Below are 24223 nucleotides of genomic sequence, written 5' to 3'. Positions count from 1 at the left end.
TCAGAATCTGATTTTTTTTTTGTTAATCCTTGCAGCAGGGTCTTTATACTAAAATATAACTAAATTCGGTTTCGTTCTAAAAAGTAATTATACCGGCGGGTAAAATTATTACAATGGAGTGAATTTAACTAATAATTACAAAACGCTCAAAATTTAAGAAAAAGAGTTCATATTTTTACTTTAAAATAAAGACATGATTTATTTCTTTTACATTTTGAAATTTATTAATTCTCCGTTTACACTGGATGCGAACAACTAGTGTATTATATATCTCTCTCAATCATTCACCACCCATTCTCTCTCTTCACCTCTATCTCTCTCTCTCTCCCTCTCTCTCTGTATATATATATATATATATATATATATATATATATATATATATATATATATATATATATATAATATAAAAGTGAATCTCGGTGTGTGAGTCTGGTCACGAATAGACTCCTATATGGTTGACAATTGTAGAAAACTGATCACATATAATGATAGAAGATGTATCGAAACACAAGAATGGGTATGTTTGATCTGGCATAATGATGATTCATTAAAATTGTGGGGTCTGCGTACGCGCCTGGTCCACAAAGTATGGAAATAAAAAATGAAAAAAAAAACAACAACAAAAAAAAACGTTTACAAGTGTTTTTGATATAGATGTACATAATAATACTTTGATAAGTATGTTTTAACTTAAATAGGGATGGTATAATAAAATTGTGATGTCTGCGTTCGTGCCTGGCCTCCATAGAATGGAAATAGGTACAAACTTTAATAAAGACTTTTCATATCTATCTGCGTAAGTATACTTTGATAACTATGTTTCAGTTTGAAGAAATATGGTATAATAAAATTATGGGGTGTTCGCTCGCGCCTGACCTCCATAGAATGTAAATATGTCACAAAGTTTAACAAGGTTTTTTTTAATATAGATCCACAGAATATTGTGATAAGTGTTTCAGTGTGAACAGTTATGGTATAATAAATTATGGGGTTTATCTATTTTAATTTTACTTTCATCATATTTTGCTTTGGTTTTGATACCCCCAAATTCGAAGCTATCTCTTTACAACCCTTCCTTTTCATAATCTATCATACTTTAATAAATCAGAGTCCATTTTCTATAGGCTGTTGTTATATATATATATATATATATATATATATATATATATATATATATATATATATATATATATATTCATTTTTTATTTGGACGAATGACTATTTTTCTTCTTTACTGTTTGACGCGTCTTTCGCAACTAATAACAAAACTGTCTTTAGCGCACTTTGCTTCTCTTCAGAGACGATCGAATAAAATTGCTTAAGAAAAATGAGGAAAAACAGCAAATTAAAACATGAAAAACTGACTTTAATGAAATAGGGAATGCATACATACATACATACATACATACATACATACATACATGCATACATACATACATACATACATACATGCATACATACATACATATAATAACTAAATAATATAATATAATATATATATATATATATATATATATATATATTTTACACGGTAGTATCCACTTATCAAGGCCCGGTAGCCACTCAGGGATAAGGGTTATTTCAAGTACAGTACGTTAGTGTGGAAAGTTGATGAAGTGTTTACTTAAGGGGGCGGTTCATTAGGAATTTGTTAACGTTGGACTTGAAGACATCCAAGTTGTAGTCAGGTGGGAAGCAGGCAGACGGAACAGAGTTCCACAGGCGTGCAGTTCTAAGAAAGAAGCTTTATTCATGGTATCCACGTTTTGATTTAGGCACAGATAAAGAGTGGGGGGAAATTTTCACAGTGGATTCAGCTAGACGGGTGTTTTTCTTGAAAGATTGGCGAGGGGGACCAGATATTGGAGTTCAGACGAGTACCTGCCATGAGAATAACGATAAAACAAGGATAGGCTCGCAACGTCTCTTCTGTGGGAGAGAGGTTGCAGGGTAGAGAAAAGGGCATCCGCCACTAAACCACGAAGTCTATTTTGTACTCTGTCAAGGCAGGATAGGCTGTTTTTAGCACCTCCTGCCCAAATATGGCAGCAGTACTCCATCCTGGGACGTACTTGGCTTTTATATAGATAGGGAATTGCATCAGTAGTGAGATATCTTCTGGAGCGGTAGAAGGATCCCACCATCTTTCCAGCGACCTTGGCAACAGACTTGATGTACGTGTTCCATTTCAGATCAGGAGTAAAGGACAAACCCAGAAGCTTGTCAAAACACGAGGCTTCTCCTAGACGAGAGCCATCCATTTCAATTGATGCCAGATGGGGATCAGAGCGTTGATGATGTAAAGATAGGAGTATATATATATATAATAAATGAATAATATATATATATATATAATAAATAAATAATATATATATAATGTCACGGCATCACAGTTAAGCGGATTTGTTATCATCACCCTCGATCTGATATCCTTTATCGATGTCATAACGCTTTGAACCAATGTTTCAACTTAAACATCAAAGTACGTAAAACTAACATTAGACACAAATGTCTCGTCATTTTAAAGGTTCCTATTCTAATTAAATAATTTCTAACGATTGAATGATGCACCCCCCCCCAAAAAAAAAAAACTAACCCGAGATTTGATTTAAGTCAAATCATAGTTAAAATTTGACAATACTTCATAACATCTTTCAGGATTAGAATCTTAGACTAAACATGTCTTATGCTATAGAGTTCCTGTTATTTCTTAGTTCATATTGATCATCATAATAAACTTAATTAATTGTCACGTCTGATGATACACTTTATCGGTGTAATATCATCTCAAAAATGAACAGAGGACAAATAAATAGATTATCCAACAATTTACAGAACAAAATGTTAAGCTAGAAGCCACTGGATGCGTCATGATTCAAGTCTGTGATGCGAGATATGTTCCTATTTACAATGCCTCCCCACGGGACAGAGTTAGACACCAGGGTCGTTTTTTTTTTAATGTGGAGAAAAGGAACAAAAATAAAAATTGCCTCAGTCGTGAAGGATTTCTCATCCACTGACAGAGAACAAGAAATTGAAGTGTAGATCTGAAGAACAGATGGTATTTATTTGCTCCCCCACCGAGCAAATTAGGCACAAGGCCGATTTTTAATGTGAGGAGTGAAGGGAGGGGGAAGGGAAAAAGGGGACCAGCTCCCGAGAGGTGGGAAATGGGAGCTGGTTAAAGGTCAGACATGTGGGGCTGCCCCCACATCTGGTCTTTGCTAGTCATAGCTAGTCATAGCTAGTCATAGCTTGCAGTATCTGCCGGAACAGATGGTATTTATTTGCTCCCCCACCGAGCAAATTAGGCACAAGGCCGATTTTTAATGTGAGGAGTGAAGGGAGGGGGAAGGGAAAAATAGGACCAGCTCCCGAGAGGTGGGAAATGGGAGCTGGTTAAAGGTCAGGCATGTGGGGTTGCCCCCACATCTGGTCTTTGCTAGTCATAGCTAGTTCTAGCTAGTCATAGCTTGCAGTATCTGCCGGAACAGATAGTATTTATTTGCTCCCCCACTGAGCAAATTAGGCACAAGGCCGTTTTTAATGTGAGGTAAAAACCAGCTCCCCTAAAAGTAGGCAAAAAGGGGGCACTCTGGTTACCAAAAATAATAATTGTCCCAGTATAGAGGGTTTCCCCTCCATTGACTGGTACAAATTATCTTAAGTGCAGCATCTGCCGGAACAGATGGTATTTATTTGCTCCCCCACTGAGCAAATTAGGCACACGGCCGTTTTTAATGTGAGGTAAAAACCAGCTCCCCTAAAAGTAGGCAAAAAGGGGGGCACTCTGGTTACCAAAAATAATAATTGTCCCAGTATAGAGGGCTTCCCCTCCACTGACTGGCACAAACCATCTTAAGTGCAGCATCTGCCGGAACAGATGGTATTTATTTGCTCCCCCACCGAGCAAATTAGGCACAAGGCCGATTTTTAATGTGAGGGGTGACGGGGAAATGGGGACCAACTCCCCGGGGAGTAGGGGAGCCGGACAGTGACAATTGGCATGAAGGGCTGCCCCCACATTGGCCAAGGTCCCATATGTGGGGTCGCCCCCACATATGGTCCCTGCTTGCAGCATCTGCCGGAACAGATACTACACTTTGATCTTTGTATTTATTTGCTTCCCCACGTAGCAAATTAGGCACAAGGCCGTTTTTTAATGTGGAGATGGAGGGAAGGGGGGAGGGAAAGGGGGTACCAGCTCCCGATAGGTGGGAAATGGGAGCTGGATTAGAAAATGGTTGGTATGAAGAGTTGCCCCTTCAGTGACCAAGTTTAGATATGTGGGGTTGGCCCCACATATGGTATTTGCTAGTCATAGCTGGTCTTTGCTAGTCTTAGCTTTGCAGCATCTGCCGGAGCAGATACTACACTTTGATCTTGACCCGAAGGCTTGGTCACTTCCCAAACTATCACGGCGGACTTTGCCCAACTGCAATGGCGATAATTCTACATTATTCAATTCAAGGGAAATAACTCTATTAGTTTTTTGGTATGCATAACAATAATATATGTTTTTATTATTGTGATTTAAAGTATTTTTTTTTTAATTGTTCATTTAAACTGACGTGCAGGATAGAAAGATTAGAAAAAGAAAGCGCTAACGTCTACTTCAGCTATTATTATTAATAAGTTAATGAACAAAGAAATAAGAAATAATACCATATAATTTGCATAAGTCTATCAGTTTAGTGCAAAAGTATTTGCCGATTTGTAGAAGGGGCATTTTAAATCACTGTAGTTTATTTAATGCATATTGTTATAATTTAAACATATCACTATGATTAATTTATATAATTTTTTCTTTCATATTATTAAAGCATCATTCATATTTTTCTGCAATATTCTCACTAATGTTGACCCGAAAACGACCTTCTTTAATCAACAGAAAAGGAGTAATTTTCCATCATATTAATAGTCGACCTCACACAGCCACCACATCATACCATTGCCTTGAGCCCCTGGATGGGAATGGGCTATCCACAACTTTGTATATGTTTTTCCAGCGAGGAATTTTTTTTCGGAGTGAAGGTACTGGCCCCACGCCCAACCTTCCCAGAAGATAAATACAGCGCCTAGCTTTCCCAAATGGTCATCCAGGCCAGGCTCAACGTTGCTTAAATTCGGTGATCTTGCGAGAACCGGTGTGTCAACGTGATTGTGCCGTACAACGCTACTAACCAAAGATCTCATGGGAAATTTGGTTCGGAAATATTGCCCAATCCTGCATATTCCATTGACTTAGCGCCCCCCCCTCGGAGTATCACTTATTTCGAAGATTACAAAATCATTTAGATAGCCTTGGTGAAGACAATGCGAGGAGATTGAATATGATTTAGATTCTTATTTCACATCCCAAACTTAACGAATTTTTTCAGTGAGAACATTTATAAGCTCGTTGACAGGTGCAATCCAGTTATAGAGAACAGAGATCGTTATTGTTCGAGTCTTCCCCTTCTTTTCAACTCGTCCACCAATCGTATTAAAGTAAATTCCGGTTTAAAATAAATTACGCATCAAGTGCGCTTGAAACCAAATCACAACGTAATATTAGGAAAATAAACAAATATTTTACTTGTTTGAAATTTATCACAAATATATTTCGGAGGTAGACTCCATCTTCGGTTTGTTGTTTTGTTTCCTTTTTTTTTTCCTTTTCTTTTTCCTTGCCGTGTTGTAAATTTGGAGAAAGAAGTCTGTATAGAGCCGCGCGTTGTATCTGGCGGTTGTATGTTGAAATGTTTGAACTGTGCGCAGGTAACGCTCATTCTTGACGTTAAATTCCGGTTTGTTTTTGTTGAAACACAGTTTATTTTTCATTCTCCATTCTAGTATTAGTAATTGACGTCATTCTTTTCTTCTTCTATTTGCAGTTTTGAGTGACAAGCAGATAATAGCCCAATCAACAATGTTCCTTCTGGCCGCCTACGAAAACACAGCCAATACGTTGGCTTTTCTGTCTTATAATTTGGCTTTGCACCAAGACGCACAGGACAAAGTGTATGAAGAGATTCGGACAGTCATAGGAAAGGTAAGCTTTTGTATATGCATAAAGATGTACTCTTTAGTAGAAAGTAATCATTTATTTTTATCAAGACACAAAGGTTACTCGAGGATAAAGGTTAATAAGTGTCGGGTGGTGGACAAGAAAACACCGTGATGAGTGTTAATGGTAGAAATGGGTCGGAATTAGATTATTTAAGATGACGGCCCAACAAGAACTGGTTTACATTGGACTTGAAGGCGGCTATATTATAAACAGTCAGGACGTAACTCCGAGGTATTTATATTAATATTTATTTTTTAAATTCATTTTTAGTTTTCATTTTGCTTTAATGAACAACGTACAATAAACACGAATGGGAATGGATTAATAAAATAGGATGTAAAAATAAAACAAAAGCAATTAACTTAAATTCCTTCTTGTAATTACGTTTAAATGGTTATAATATCCAACATATAACGCATAAAATCACTTGAAAATTACAAGTATATATATCAAAGGGCCCTGCTAATATATATATATATATATATATATATATATATATATATATATATTGATTGCAATGTCTTGTCAGACGAGTGCCACTCCCTCAGGCACTGAAAATCCATGAGCCGAAAATGACTTTAGTCCTGCCGGCAAAATTCACACGTACAAGCAGACATGACACTGAAGACGGTCACTGGTATACATAAATATATATACATGCATGAATATATATATATACATGCACGTATACATACATATATACACATGCATACACATGCACAAATAAATATAACCCACATATATGCATACATACATACAAATTACATAATACGCACACATACACATACTCATACATACATAAACATACACAAGACGGTCATTGGTATACATACATATATATATAAACACAAATATACATATATACACATACACACATACATATATGTAAACATACACACATATATACACATGCATACACATGCACAAATGAATATAACCCACATATATGCATACATACATACATACACATTACATAATACGCACACATACACATACTCATACATACATAAACATACACAAGACGGTCATTGGTATACATACATATATATAAACACAAATATACATATATACACACATACATATATGTAAACATACACACATATATACATATATACATACACAATAAATAATAAACATACATACGTATACAGACACACATGCATACATACAGATATACATACGTACACATGCATATACAAATACATACACACATATACATACATATACACATACGTACACATATGCACATATATATACATACACTTACCTACATATACATACACGTACATAAATATGCACTCATGCACATATACATACATACACATACATACATACACACATATATACATGCATACACATGCATACATCTACATACTTGCATACATGCATAAATACACATACACACGCATATATACACAAGCCCACACATACATACACACACAAACATATATACACATACATATATACATATCTATACACATAGATATACACACATATACATACACATGTACATAAACATACATACATACATATAATGATGGCAGATCAATTATTACATACTTCCAGCATTTCAGACCTACACGCGTCACAACTTTTCCATTGCAATAGGACCAATTTTTTTATAGACAAATGCCTGAGGGAGTATCTATACAAGACGGTGTTACAGAGTTTTAGCTTTGTACGACAGCTAAATCTCTGTCTCTCTGTTCAAACTGTTGACATCCAGCAACAAGCAAGAGAAAGATAGCAAGCAACAAGTCAAACTGCAGACCAGCTTAATGCAGGTACTGGTCTCCCGCTTTATGTTTTTTTTTAACTCAGAGATTATATATATATATATATATATATATATATATATATATATATATACACTAGCAAAAGTACCCGTCGTTGACTGGGTTCAAAAACAGCCTACATAAAATGGACTCTGATTTATGAAAGTATGATAGGCTATGAAAAAGAAGGGTTGTAAAGAGATAGCTTCGAATTTGAAGGTATCAAAACCAAAGCAAAATATGATGAAAGTAAAAATAAAATAGATAAACCCCATAATTTATTATATCATACCTGTTCACACTGAAACACTTACCACAATATTCTGTGGATCTATATTAAAAAAACCTTTTTAAACTTTGTGACATATTTACATTCTATGGAGGTCAGGCGCGAACGAACACCCCATAATTTTATTATACAATATTTCTTCAAACTGAAACATAGTTATCAAAGTATACTTACGCAGATAGATATGAAAAGTCTTTATTAAAGTTTGTGCCTATTTCCATTCTATGGATGCCAGGCGCGACCGCAGACCCCACAATTTTATTATACCATCCCTATTTAAGTTAAAACGTACTTATCAAAGTATTATTATGTGCATCTATATCAAAAACACTTGTAAACGTTTTTTTTTTTTAAATTTTTTATTTCCATACATTGTGGACAGGCGCGTACGCAGACCCTATAATTTTAATGAACCACTGTTCTGCCAGATGAAACATACCCATGCATGTCTCTCGATACATCTTTTATCATTATAGGTAATCAGGTTTTTAAAATAGTCAACCATATAGGAGCCTATTCGTGACCAGACACACACACATACACACACAGACATTCAGTTATATATATATATATATATATATATATATATATATATATATATATATATATATATATATATATACTGGCAGGACCCCTTGACAGGCGTTCCCCGTTGGAAGCCCCCCCCCCCCGCAAAAATGTCTCTGAACAATTGCGGACACTGGTGGCCGTGGCCGAAATGAAATAATTTGGCTTTCACTGGCTATTAGTGATAGTTTGGGGCGATAACATTCAAGTACTGTTTAAATTAAAAAAAAAAGAAGAAGCAATTAAGGAAATGCATGAATTAATAAAAGTACGAAAATGGTCTACTAGAATAATAATTGAAAGTAAAAACATAAGTTTTAGGGATTCTCACTGTATATGAACTGTTTAGAGTGATCGAAATCTAACCGTTTCCGTTTGTTTTTCAAGTCTTCCCCTTCTTTTCAACTCGCCCACCAATCGTATTAAATTAAATTCCAGTTTTATGTCGTTTTTTTTTCTAATGTGTGAAACAAAAAGATTACGACTGTTTTCACTTAACTTCTTTAAGTATTGTCATGTTTAAAACGTCGTTTGAAATCGATATTCCAAACTCCCCATGTTAAGAACGGCTTTGGGAATAGGCACTATCAACCTCCCCATTTTTGGAAAAGACGTTCGGAAAAGACACCCCTAACATTCCCATGTAAAGAACGGCTTTTGGAGCAGACAACCCACATTTTGGGAGAAGGATGTGAAAAAATTATTCCCCTAAATGTAACCGTGATAAACGTTGTCAGCATACCCACCCGCAAATGCTAACCAAAATTAGGGGATGGTAGTGAGGAATTGTAGGAGAGAAGTAGATTTGTTTATCGCCCGTGCGTACAAAATTGGCAGCCAGTGAATTACAATACATAATACAGATCTTTATTTCTCTATAACTACTTGTCTCCACAAAATTTGAATGAGATTTTCTTAATCAGCATAGTAGAAGATGTTTAAAAGTTGTCATTCTAAAGAAAATTGTGGAGGCAGAACTAATGTACGAATTGACCCTCCCTAAACAGTTGACTTGTGCGCAGTCTGGAGAATCAGTTCGGAAACTAAATTTAAATAAAATACTCCACCGAATTCAATTCCCTATGTAATGCAATTTATGTTATGATATGCGATAAAAAAAATAAAAAATCGAGTGATAAAAGAGTTTACGTATTTTTATATGTTTTTATTATAAGGGTGTTGGAAAACAATAAACATAAAATATATTTAACTATAAAAAATGTAAACAGTTATAAAATGGGAAGAATATATACGGCGAGAGAATTCAGTAGATGATATTGCCTAAACGTTTATTTTTAAAAGCGGCGACGAGCGTAATAGATTGCGCAGGTTTCAATAAATTATGTTTGAAAAAATATAATTAATTACTAGAACAAATGTACAAAGAGAGTCAGCAAGAGGAGGAAATAAATGTTTGTTGTTTTGATTTATAAGCGAGCGAGAGCGAAAGAGAGAGAGAGAGAGAGAGAGAGAGAGAGAGAGAGAGAGAGAGAGAGAGAGTTTGAAAGAATATATCCAGCGAGAGAATCCAGTAGATAATAATGCCAAAACGTTTATTTGTAAATCGACGTCGATCGCAATAGATTGCGCAGGTTAAAATAAAGTATATTTAAATAAAGTACCCAAGAATGTTTGAAAGAAAAATATAACCAATAACTGGAACAAATATACAAAGAGAGCGAGTGAACAATTTACTCATACGACAAAATATTTGAATGGTACATTAGCGTTCGTTTAGCATACGAATACCGTTAATCCGGAATATAGGAATGGCCAGAGCTCATCCAATCAGAAGTAGCGGAATTAGTCTGGTGTGATTTTATTATTTTTGTAATAGAAAAGGGAAAGATTATGTTATGTTAATGAGTTTATGATCCAGTTTCGAAGGATGAAATCTCGATTGTGATGATGTTGCTTCTAGGATGAAATGAAAGATTCTAATATAACGACTAAATGTGTTTAAAATGACGTTCTAAAGCTACATAAGATAGTGGCTAATAGTCTAAACAGATTAAATTTGTATGTGGCATCTGTTGTTGCAAACCTACAATACTTTGGTCCAGAGAGAAATTTCTGCAATCAAAATATCAGTAAATCTTTTCTTCTAAAAGAAACAGATTTATTATAATCTATTATAATCTAGAGATATAACGTAGCGGTAGAGCATTCGACTACAGATCGAATGATCTTCTGTTTATCCCCGGATGTGCCTCACCATTTTATTAAATTTTTTTCTAATTAATGAGTTCAAGAAGAGGTACCATTTAAAATCATCACAAATCGTTTCTTCGTTTGCATAATCTAAAACTAAACATTAATCAGAAGTCATTGTCCAGGGCATTACATCGAAAACCTTAGTATCAACTGGCGTGATATTATAAACAAACACAGCAGAATTTGATGAATGACATTATCATCATTATTATTTTATCTTTTTTTTGCGAATTAGTCTAGTAGGCAAATTATTACTGGTAATATGTAATAATCAATATAGGATGCATCCTATAATAATACATACGCAATCTGCAAAATTAAAATATTATGTTTAAGTGTATTGTACGACCGGGCAACGCCGGGCTGCCAGATAGTATATATATATATATATATATATATATATATATATATATATATATATGCGTGTGTGCGTGCGTGTGTGTGTATGTGTGTGTGTGTTTATTTGCTTTTGTTAGCGATAGATGTTTTTATTTGTTTTTGTTAGCGATACTTTTTGAATCAATTCAATTATTTATACGAAAGTGCATTTTACCTAAAATAATTTTCCCTTTGACCAATTTGATACCCCCTAAATTGAGAGCGGTATATATATTATCTTTAATATATATATATATATATATATATATATATATATATATATATATATATATATATATATATATTAAAAATAATATATATAATATATGTAAGTGAAAAAACTTTAACGATTCGAAATAATCTTTATTTCTCGAGTGCTGGCAAACGGATTTTTTGCAGACCTATGTTACACACATTTTGGATTATTGCACACACTTTTAATTTTTAATTTGACAACAGTACAAATCAGATTTCTTCTTATGTGAAAATTGAAAGTGATCATTTCGTATTGAAAATACTTAACCACTTCGTATCCTTTCATCTGTATTTTATAAGCTTTGATTTTTAATTCATCTTTTTATTTTTCATTTCATTTCCGTATTTCATGAATTCTTTGCGCTAAAACCTTTTTTTTTCATTTATGACTAGTTTCCATATAATTCTATTTTAATTCATGCAAATATCAGCAAATTCATAGCTTCGCTATAATATTCGTTTGCCCATATCTTTTTCTTGATGAGAGGAACGCATTTTTTGAAACTCCGCGAATAAGGGAATAAGGAAATTTTAATATTTTTTATTTGAGTATCATGTCGAACAACAAATTCATGTAAACTATAATTTACAGTCTTAAATTGTATTTTCACACACACACACACACACACACACACACACACACACACACACACACACACACACACACGCGCATATATATGTGTGTGTGTGTGTGTGTGTTTGTGTGTGTGTCTGTGTGTGTGTGCGTATATATACATGTGGCGTAAATTGGAAGTGCTTGCCTACAAAAACATTAGCCGGATCCGAGGAGCAGAAAGATTCAAATTAAATAAAGAAAAACTAACAGTGATGGTATGCGCTAATACTTCTGGAACTCATAAACTTAAGCTTCTTGTCATCGGGAAAATCAAAGTGTCCCCGAGCATTGAAAGGGGTGTCGCCTTTGCCAGTATCCCATTATTCTTCACGAAATGGATGGATGAATCAACAGTTTTTTTTTACACAGTGATCACCACTTATCAAGGCCCGGAAGCCACTCAGGGATAAGGGTTATTGCAAGTACATTACGTTAGCGTGGAGATTTGATGAAGTGTTTACTTAGTTGTTTAAAAAATGTTTTTTTTGCAAGAATTTGTGTCAGTTGTCCAGGGGCGTTTTCTTGAATTAGGTAAACCCGATTCAAAATGCTTGCTTCTGTTGGACAATTGTAGAGCACATTATCCTGAGTCAGAACTAGTGTCATCTTGAGGGAATATTTTTGTGTGCTACTTACCACCTAATGTGATTTCTATCATCCAACCTATGTGATCAAGGGATTATTTCGAACTTAAAATGTTTCTACAGAAATGATTTCATGATGAATATGATAAATAGTACCGTGAGTATAAGCGATTTGCAGCGCCATTTTACTATCAAAGATGCCATATTTTCTCTCACAAGTGCATGGGATCAAGTTTGAGCAAGCACATTAACAAAAGCATGGGGTAAAGTATGCCCAGCGCCAAAGGCTTCTGAACTGAAAGAATCAGAGAATACATCTGGTCTAGAAAATTCTTGAAATCAAACAGTTACCGACAAACCACGCTGTTCTTAAATCACTTAATGCAAATGATGTTGAAATGTGGGTGCAACAAGATGAGGGAACTACTGATCAATATCCTGAAGGCAGTAATGGTGATGAAAATAGCGACAGTTCCCATTCTCTTGATCCTAATGTAAATAACCACGAACACTCTGATGAAGCAATATCATGGGATGATGCAGAAAAGTCTATGGAGACGGTTATAAAATTTCTAGAAAAAAGTCCTTACTTTAGTGACAGCTATGTTTTGCAAGCAATGTCACTCCGAAGAGATATAATCATAAAGAAGCTACAGAACCAAGAAATTGTAGATTTTCGTGATCGTTTACGGAATACAATGGCAGCGCCCGAGAGCTCAATCGATGAAAATAGAAACGGCAATGAGCCTCATTAAATGAATAACTAAAAAAACTGTATTTTACATAAATGTATGATTTCTGTAGATGATAACTTAGGTAATAAATACCTAACAAGTAAGAGTAGATTTAATTTATTTTCAATGTTTTTGTTCCTGGTAATAATATTTAACAATTCTTACTCGCAATATATCGTAAACTCAACTTAATATATACTTGAAGTATCATATAGCAATGAATTTCATTTACTATTTCTTAATTCTTACAAAATTAAAGTTAACTGCAGCACATTTTTTTTTATCACGAGACTTGAACAGCAGCCTCTAATTTGAACGAAGCGGATGTTCAAATTATAGGAGTTATACTGTGTATATATATATATATATATATATATATATATATATATATATATATATATATATATATATATGTGTGTGTGTGTGTGTATATATATACTGTATATATATACTGTATATATATATAGTTATACGGTATATATATATATATATATATATATATATATATATATATATATAGTTATACTGTATGTATATATATATATGTATATATATATATAGTTATACTGTATATATATATATACGGTTATACTGCATATATATATACAGTATAACTATATATATATATATATATATATATATATATATCTCTCTCTCTCTATATATATATATTAATATATATATATATATACAGTATTTGTCTTTCACAGCTCACTATCGCTTCGCCAGATTTGTTTGTTGAAATGCTTTAAAACAAAATGTTCAATATTTAACATTTCATTCATTCATAAATTTGTTTATATAAACAGATACTTATATTTCCTTAATTTTGATTTTTAAAATAAAACCACACAGAAATTTAAAGAATAAAAGGAAATCAATTCGTCCCACCCCTTTCGCTTCTCTCTCTCTCTCTCTCTCTCTCTCTCTCTTTCCCTATCTATCTCTGTAAACAATATAGCGTCGCTAACGGAAGAGAGTCGCTCCAAAAGTAATGCCTTCTATTTTTTTTTATCTAAAAAAGTTGAACAGCTACGAAGACGAGAGTGGTACTGTTAAAACGAGCTACCTTTTGTGCTCGATAATTTATTTTTCTACATAGTAATCATCATTATCGATGCATTTTTTTTGCCAGGAATTCAATGACGCATCTCTGCCTCTGGCGCACGTGCATGACAGGAGTTACTTTCTTAGAGTCCCACACCATCAGTATCTGCAACAGATCGATGAAACTTCTAGGTCATGTATGCATAAGTTTTTTTATCAAAATAATGGACTTTCTATTCCCTTCTGATCCATTCGAGCGGGATAAACATAGAAGGCATTACTTTTTCAACGCCCCTTGTACTATTTATGCGAATGTGTTTGCGGTTAATTTGTTCTCAATTTGTTTATCTGTTATTTGTTTATTAAATCATTTATTATTGAATGAAAGATAAGAATAATCGCTGATAAAATAAAAAAAATGTCGATCAGTCATCCTTTCTCTTTAGTTACTTTAATTTCCTTCGGGCCAAGATCAAAGTGTAATCCTTCGATTGCCGCGAACTCCGCCGGTACTGGTATGTCAGCGAGGTGACGGCTCGCATCGATGCCGAGCATCCTCGCCCGATTACCGTATCCAATGTCGTTGAGGCCGCTGTGGGACCAGGAAAGACAAATAGTCTGCATTACGATCCTGGCCGCGACGAGAACGGTGATTTGGGCATCGCGTCTGCAAGGTGCCCGGGGTGTGTTGTCTTTTTTTCTGATCAGGATCTGATCGATTTCTTTAAACACGACTACGGGTGAAGATCAGATGTGATAGAAGAAGGCTGCATCGCTCGGCATTTGACAGAAGATGGATACAAGTTGCAAGTCTGTGTGTACGAAAATGAGCCAAATTGGAATACGTGTTCCCCGCCTAGGTGCGGAACGCGCAGTTCGGTCAAGGGTAATCAATTTTTAGCTAGCCGAGTGAATGCTCCATCTCTCACCAACTAGAAAGCCTCCAAGATCCCCACCCTCCCCTATCTGCATTTTTTCTTTTCACCCTCACTCTAAATTGATGTAGCTGAAACCACTGTCATTAATTTTCCCCACTCTTTATCTGTGCCTAAATCAAAGCGTAAATTCCATGAACAAAGCTTCTTTCTTAGAAGTGCACGACTGTGGAACTCTCTTCTGTTTGCCTGTTTCCCACCTGACTACAACTTGGATGTCTTCAGGTCCAACATAAACAAATTCCTGATGAAACGCCCCCCCCTCTTAAGTAAGACACTTTATGAAATCTCCAATACTAACGATTACTACGATACTATCCCATTGATTACTGTACACGCAATAACCCTCATCCCCGAGTGGCTTCCGGGCCTTGATAAGTGGTGACCTCCATGTAAAAAAAAAAAAAATTTCACCCATCTTGGAAAGAAAGAAAATAATCACTAATACCCTCCCCCCTCACCCAAGAACTTTTCTTTTCTCCATTTCGTCGCATCTAGAGGGCACCCCCCTTAGAGACTGTCCCGCAGGAGCTCAGGTTCCTTTACAAACCAGAGCAGAACGGGCGGTCTATCTACTAGACGGGGGTTGGAGGGCCCCACTAACCACTTTTGTATTTTTTCTCCACGCCCTCGACACAAATGAACTATTGTACCATTATTGTTATCTTTTTTATTTTTACACGTAAATAAAAAACGTTTTAAACAATTAGGCTCTAAGTAGAACCCCCCCCCCTGTACGAAAGGGTGAATGTGGTATCATGGTGAAAGAAGATACTATTTAAGAGAAACTATTGTTTAGTTCTGGAGTGACAAGGATGACCAACGACTACCAACTTTCCCCCTTTTGAGTTGGCCGTGTGCATAAGTTTTTTTCATCAGTTTGAGTTTACATTGTGATTTTAGCCTGAATAAAAGATTTAATATATCAAAATGTAGTATCTGCTCTTCGGATGCAGCACTTCAATTTCTTATTCTCTGTCAGAGAAGGAGAAATCCTTTACAATTGATACAATTTTTATTTTTGTTCCTTTCCTCCGCGTAAAGAAAAACGACCCTGTCCCGTGGGGAGGCGTTGTAAATGCGTAATTTAGTTTAAATTACCTCCCCTGAAAATTAATCTGCAAATATTTTCAGAAAAGTTTAATCATTTACGCCTTTCGTATTAAATCCCTTTCAGTGACTCCTGCTTATATCGACAAAAAGTATTGCAATCTCAAAGAATGAAACCAAGCATCAATTTATTATTAACTTTTTCAAAATAATTATGTAAATAAAGAATATTAAGGGTTCCTTCTATTCAATGATAGTTTCAAAAATACGATCCTATATTAAGTTAAACAGCACTAATCCGTTATGATGGCAATATAGATATTCTTGAGTTTAGTCTTAAGGAAGACGTTGACCTGATGACGTGATTTCCGTGAAAAGAGTCACTGCGGAAAGATGTATGCACATGTGTAGCCAGTAATGTTTGTATAAATAAATATATTATATATATATATATATACATATATATATACATATATATATACATGCATATATATATATATATATATATATATATATATATATATATATATATATATATATATATATATATATACACTAGCATTTCAGCCCGGGTGTTTGGATGTGTATGTTGAGCAAAAAAAAAAAAAATGTGGTAGTAGTAAGGCAGGCTCGAATCTGTACCGCAAAGGAGGGAAAGAACGGGGAAAAATCCTGACGTCTATGCTGTTACGACCACCGCCAAACCGGAAGTGACATTTTTTAAAATTAAGGCTAGACAATCGAAAGAAGAGGATGACTTTCGAAAATATCGGCGAAAAAAGCGCCCCCTCCCCTTGTAGAAAAGTGCCCAGTTTAAGGTGAAGATATTTATGTTTTTAGCCAATTTTTCGATATTTGTCGTCTGAATGGTCGACATCAAAATGATACTGATCTTGAGAAAATCCGTCGCCTTGTTGAAAGTGTTGGGCAGACATACATACATACATACATACATACATACATACATACATACATTTATATATTGGTAACTAAAAATTTTCGACCCAAACCGATGAAAAAGCTTGCCCTATCTCTGAATACCCTTCATGTAAAATTTCAAATGTTTAGACCAGAAATTGTCTGAGTAATTTGGTAGAGACCGCAGAGGTCATTTTTTTTTAAACTTTGACCCCTATTATGACCCCTTAACATGTATTGTTTTGGGCTCAAATCAAGTTATTAAGTTAGATCCATGTCCAAGGAACCTATATCTAAAATTTCAAGTGTTTAAACTCAAAATTGTCGGAGGAGTTTGGTAGAGTTCTCAAAGGTCAACTCGTTGAACTTTGACCCCTTAACAGCTAAATTTCTGTCCGAAAACCGATCACATATATTTTCCCAAATCTCAGTACCCTATATATCAAATTTGGAGTCTGTAGACTAAAAATTGACAGAGATTGCATAGGCAAATATACACGTTCATATATATATATATATATATAATATATATATATATATATATATATATAATATAAAGCTGAACGTGTGTGTATGTGTGTGTGTGTGTGTGGCCACGAATAGGCTCCTATGTGGTTGACTATTTTAAAAAACTGATTACACATAATGATAGAAGATGTATCGAGGATCAGGAATGGCTATGCTTGATCTGGCAGAACGGTGGTTCATAAGAATTGTGGGGTCTGCGTTCGCGCCTGGCCCCCAAAAGTATGGAAATAAAAAATGAAAGAAAAAACGTTTGCAAGGGTTTTTGATATAGATGTAAATATGAATACTTTGATAAGCATGTTTCAACTTAAATAGGGATGGTATAATAAAATTGTGGGGTCTGCTTCGCGCCTGTACTCCATGGAAATATGGCACAAACCTGAACGAAGACTTTTCATATCTATTTGCGTAAATATACTTTTATAATTATGTCTGCGTTCGCGCATGGCCTCCATAGAATGGAAATAGGCACAAACTTTAATAAAGACTTTTCATATCTATCTGCGTAAGTATACTTTGATAATTATGTTTCAGTTTGAAGAAATATGCTATGATAAAATTATTGGGTTTTCGTTCGCGCCTGACCTCCATAGAATGGAAATATGTCACAAAATTTAACAAAGTTTTTTTAAAAGGGGTGAGAGACCACAATAGCACCTTAACTTTAATCTTAATTCACGTTAGCTTTTATTTTATTTTTTGAGTTGAATCATATTGTGTCGAATAAATTCACCTCATAAATTCACGTTCTTATTAAAGTGAAAGCCCCCCCCCTAAAAAGTTGGAACTTTAGACAATTCCCGACACAAATTTTGCATAACTATGTTTTTTCCTTCTCCACTTGCACGGGGCACTTTTTTGAAAATAGATAAAAACATAAATAATAAAAAATAAGAACGTTACTTGTTATCGTGTCAAAAGAAGGAAAAAATCTTGCTCACGTAATTACGTATCTTTTTAAAAATATTTACATAACCTTTTTATTTTTATTTATATATCTGTTTAAGATTTTTTTGTCAGTGTACTAGAAGGAATTCAGATGATTACAACCATTTCTGCGTGTACTTTACATTACAATAATACAACCCTGAATCCGACGGCGCAATACTACACTGTTCAATACTGTAAAATTGAAACGAAGTTTTTCTGCTTGAAAAGGGCGCCATTTTCTTCTTATTCATATTTATATCGATTCTTTGCTTTAAAAAACTAAAGTAATTACGTGTTTACTTTTTTAATATCCCATTTTGCTGTTTCGGATTATTTTACTAAAGTAAGTAAAGCTTCATTATTTTTCAAAACTGTTTTTTTTTCTTTGTTTTTCAATATTTTGTCGATATTATTTAGTAAGAATGTTTAGCAGAAAAGCCAACAAACTACTACCCGAAAAAATAAATATACAAGAAATAAATATTACCATTGTCAATAAAAGTTCAGTTCATGTTTTTTTTGTTTTGAAGTAGTTTTTAATGCTCTTTACATGAAATAATTTCAGCGAACCGAAATTAAAACGAAATTTGAGGCGATAACTACTTAAATGAATTTTTATATAAACTACACATGCCATAATCGAATATTCCTCAAGCACAAAATAACGGAAAACATTAAAATATGTTCATAAATATTCCTTACGTTGACGAAACTCTCTTAAATTGTTAACACAGAATGCTCAGGTTCCCCTCCTTATAATTGAAAACGTGGCTCTCCATTTCAAAGTCGCTGCCATTTTGCTTTTTTTTTAAACAGGTTCGTGAATTAAAAACATTTTTTTGCAGACTACTTAAAAATACAAACCAATGAACTTTTCTACCATAAAAGTAACTTTTATTGACTATGGTAACATTTATTTCTTGTATATTTATATTATTATATATATAACATTTTCTCTTTGTAAGGAAACATCATTTTGTTGGTCACTCTTGGCTACGACTGGAAACAAAGTTGATATAAAAATATATATTTTCGCGAAAATTATCTTTACTTTCATCATATTTTGCTGAAGGTAAAATTTTTGAGTATTAAAACCTATCTCTTTACACCCCTTCCTTTTCCTAACCTATCATACTTTCATCAATCACAGTCCATTTTCTGTAGGCTGTTTTTGAACCCAGTCAACGACAGATACTTCTGCTAGTATATATATATATATATATATATATATATATATATATATATATATATATATATATATATATATATATATATTAAAGAAACTTTACGTGCGTATGTGTGAGGTCATTCCCTAGTACTCGGAAACGGTTGGGCGGATTTTTTTCCATATCACGCCAATGTACTTGATGTGTCTGGGAGTGTTCTCATGTAGGATTTGTATAGGAATGCATCCGATAAGTATCGAAAATCGATAATCGAAAAAAATCCAGTCAAAGATAGAAGTCCGATTTATACCAAAGTTAACACTTTTATACAACCTAACATCACAAGTGCATTTGAGAAGTTTTATCACCGGACAAGCAGAACGGCCCACACTACAAAATACAACTGTAGATTTTTTGTAAGACAAGGTCGCGAAATGTAGTTCCCAAAATCCAACAGAGCGTTTTGGTTTCAATAAGGTTTAATATTCGCCCCGCTTTTCTTGTTGTTGATAAGCACCCAGAACTGTACAAAGCGGCGGTTTTCATAAAAGAATTGCTAAAAAAACAAAACAAAACAAAATAAAACAAAAAAAAACAACAACAAAAAAGCCATTGCATGTGTAGTGACCTAATGGAAAACAACATTTTATTTACAACTTAGGAAAACACATTTCATATGTAACTTCATCATAAAAGTATACACACCCCATATTAATGCAACAGATTTGTAGCAGCCGACACTCACTATAAACTACAGACAGGAGCTACTTCTCGCGACTCGAGATTTGAAATCCATTTTCTCCCTGGCTTGTCAAATCGAAATCTGAAACTCTCAATCTTTTTTTCTCCTGGCTTCAGTTGGCAGCACACATTAGCCTGGAACCACAAGCTAACAATGGCTCTTTTCACACTCCCATTTGTTTCCACGTGTGGTACCAAAACGAACATTCCTTTTCATGCTAAAGAACATGCACCGACACACACCCACGATAACACATTAACACACTGAAAACTTTGCCCTTTCTTTCTCCTTTAATCGGCTTCCTCCGTCTCAACGACTACTAGCTATAAAAACGTGTAAACCCAGCTGTTATCTCCTCAACAAGCCGGCAATATATTAATTTTATCTTTACACAAGAACATTTCAACTTACTAACCCATTTCTCTCTTGTACACTCTACTAACGAAGATAACAAATAAAGTTTGTTTGTTAATATAGAATGAAACACCATTTCATTGTTTCTCATCTCTATATATTGTGTTGTTATTGTTCGCTTCTTTTAGGAGCCGGCCACGTTCGAAAATATTCAGCAGTTAAAATATTTAGACATGTGTTTATCAGAAACGTTAAGGATTTATCCAGTTTCCCCAAGGTAAGTATTTCTTCTCAACGACATTAATTACTGTGTAAAAAGCAATGGACACAAACGTGACCACTGTCCAATGCCTGTTAAAACATTATCGCTGAATTACGAATTTGAGTGAACTGGAAATCTTTACAAGGTAATAATATTGATACAACAACTAGCGACAAGATGTCCAGAAAACTCGTCCGCGGAAAACTCGTCCATCTTTGCTAGGTAGGAAAATTGGTACATTATTGAATAAATATCGATTAAAAACATATTTTATGGCCGTTCTTGAAGGAGACATTGCTTTTTAAAGGGGACTACACACCCCATGATATTAAAAAAAAATATATATATTTTTACTTATTTACTGTTGTTTTAAAAAGATAAAATTAATTTTCTAAGTGTTTGTTTTTGGTAATGTCCAAGTTCGGTGCTCGGAAAGAATCAAGCTACCGGAAGTGGATACGGTTTATTATGTAACGCAGCCGAACGGAATGGAGTCAGATATTCAAGACACGAAAAAAGAAGCAATATGTTTATTAAAGGCCGGGAACGGCCATATTGCTTTAAAATATGTTTAAATTCAAAGGGCGAGAACTCCATTCAACTTCCGAGATTTACGGACCGAGCTATTTTATTATTAATCGCTAAAAATCGTAAAATATGATTTTCTTGATTAAAAATAAACTACTTGATCAATTTTGCTTGGAATATGGCCTCTTCGTTTTGTGACGAGTACGTGCATCATAAAAATTTATCTTTATTTATTTATTTTTAAATAAGTATAATTCTAATTACCAAATATTTTGTTATGATTGTACTTAATGAGAAATTATAACATGTGTTGTCATACAGGCGTATAAAAATAAGTGTGAGATTGGACATTTTTCAAACAGATTTTTCACACAAGTTAAAAATTTTGTAAGAGAATGGGAAATTCTACCAGAAGTGGGACTAAAAAAGGAGATACGTGTCCCAGGAAGTTGAATCGTGGGTGGAAGTTCGAAATGACACGTAGGAAAGAGGTGGGGGAGATAAGTCCTTCTCTTTTACCGATAAGATGAGTGTGTTCAGTCACAGTTTTTTAAACTCTGATTTTGTTTATCTCAGCAAGGGGGGGGGCATGGCTGGAGTAGCACCACTCCCAAATGAGAGATCGAACATTTAATCATCTAGTTGACATCTCTTACCATTAGAGAAGCGCTCGTAAATGATGTCTACAATGTCGTTTTATATAAATACTGACCGCACTTTACAACGCCCATTTTTTTTATTTACAAAGAGCTTTGCATTATGCTAAGGAATAGCAGACGATCTTGCTTAACAAAAGTGCTTGACTCGATAAAGCGATATATATATATATATATATATATATATATATATATATATATATATATATATATATATATATATATATATATATTAAGCCCCCCTACCTCTTTGGATAGAGCAATGTTGTAAATAATTTTACCTTCTACTTAATTGGTTGAAAAATGCGAGGCTCGCTTTTTGTTTGTAAACAAGAGGTTTGAACACTAGTGGTGAACGAATGTTTATTTTAAATGGATATTTGTTAAGGTTATTTACGGGCGTCGCTCCCGTGGGTCGATGGGTAGAACCGCTGACTGTCAGCGCGATGGTTCTAGGTTCAATCGTCAGCTTGGGAGAGGTGCTAGTCTAGCTGCACTGATGAGTTGTGATACAACGAAACAGTACTGTATGAGGATGACTATTTATAAACAGTACTGTATGTGGATGACTATTTATTTATAATTATTTAGCTTCTTTAAGAGTACTTAAAGTTGAGAAGTGCCTGGGAAATAAAACAAAAACATTCAAGAAAGCGTTATGCTATGTTCACGACTTCCGATTTCTTGAACCCACTCGACTGCTTACTGTTGTGCCGACATTTGGAATTTATAGGTGTTTAAATTTCCCTTGGAAATTGTTGGTGACCCGGAGATAACCTCTTAGCAAATAGAGTCCAAGTTGACTTCATACGTGGGGTTTAATCTCTTTACAAGTAGGAATTCTCATTTCCTACAGTGATGATTGCGTAAGCATGGAGCACTAATGAAACACTAGTGTCCGTAGGTATTAAATGATTTTTAATATATATATATATATATATATATATATATATATATATATATATATATATATATATATATATATATATGTATATATTAGAACCCTAGGATATAGCATTAAAAATTAGTAACAAAATGCGGTACAGTTTATAATACATCTCTCTATATATAAACGGCAAAAGTAGCGCGCGCATTTTTGTATGTCGAAGAAAGTTTTTTTTTTGGTGGGGGGGGGGGTTCTCAAGAGGGTTACTATTTTCGAGAACTTTTTATATACTCCCATTATTATAATATCTACGATTTGTGAACGGACGTCGCCTCTACATTTATTTTGATAGACTTTTAAAATTCCCTCTATATTCTGTCCTTTCACATATTCGTCTTTTTCGTATAAATAACGTGAAACTCATCGAAGTAAAGCCGTCAGCGGCCTTTCATACCGGGACGTCTTGAAAGCAATTAGCTTTGATCAATGTTGGGAAAAGCCTTCATATCAGACAGTTCCTATTCATTTGAGAGTTCCCTCTTATTCAGGGAAGCTTGGTTTCCCCAACATCGTGGGGAAACAAATAAATGAAACGGCGGAAAGCTGAACTGGCTTTCAGCCAATGTTCATTTTTGCGCCTGTGTGTGAACTCATCCACTTAGCAAGTCAACGTTTTGATTTGACATCGATAAATTTGAATGCTTTTCACTTCCTCTCGCATCGTCGCACAGCGGTAAGATCTCTGCTTTTCTTTCAC

The 24223-nt window shown here is 34.4% G+C and overlaps 1 protein-coding gene across 3 annotated transcripts in view; it reads left to right on the top strand.

The window, feature by feature from the left end:
* LOC145297559 (cytochrome P450 3A24-like) overlaps positions 1 to 24223 on the top strand; it is a 192551-nt gene that overhangs the window by 118110 nt on the left and 50218 nt on the right. For all 3 annotated transcript variants that reach the window (XM_080143568.1, XM_080143576.1, XM_080143585.1), the window contains 2 exons: positions 5877 to 6034; positions 21323 to 21411. In XM_080143568.1, the coding sequence (XP_079999694.1) occupies positions 5877 to 6034; positions 21323 to 21411 (247 nt within the window). The remainder of the gene's footprint in view (positions 1 to 5876; positions 6035 to 21322; positions 21412 to 24223) is intronic.

Source organism: Euprymna scolopes, chromosome 2, assembly GCF_053919585.1.
Source record: "Euprymna scolopes isolate OS-2025 chromosome 2, ASM5391958v1, whole genome shotgun sequence".
Taxonomy (NCBI): Eukaryota; Metazoa; Mollusca; class Cephalopoda; order Sepiida; family Sepiolidae; genus Euprymna; species Euprymna scolopes.
Note: the sequence above shows the minus strand (reverse complement) of the source record. Positions and strands in the feature narration are given on the sequence as shown.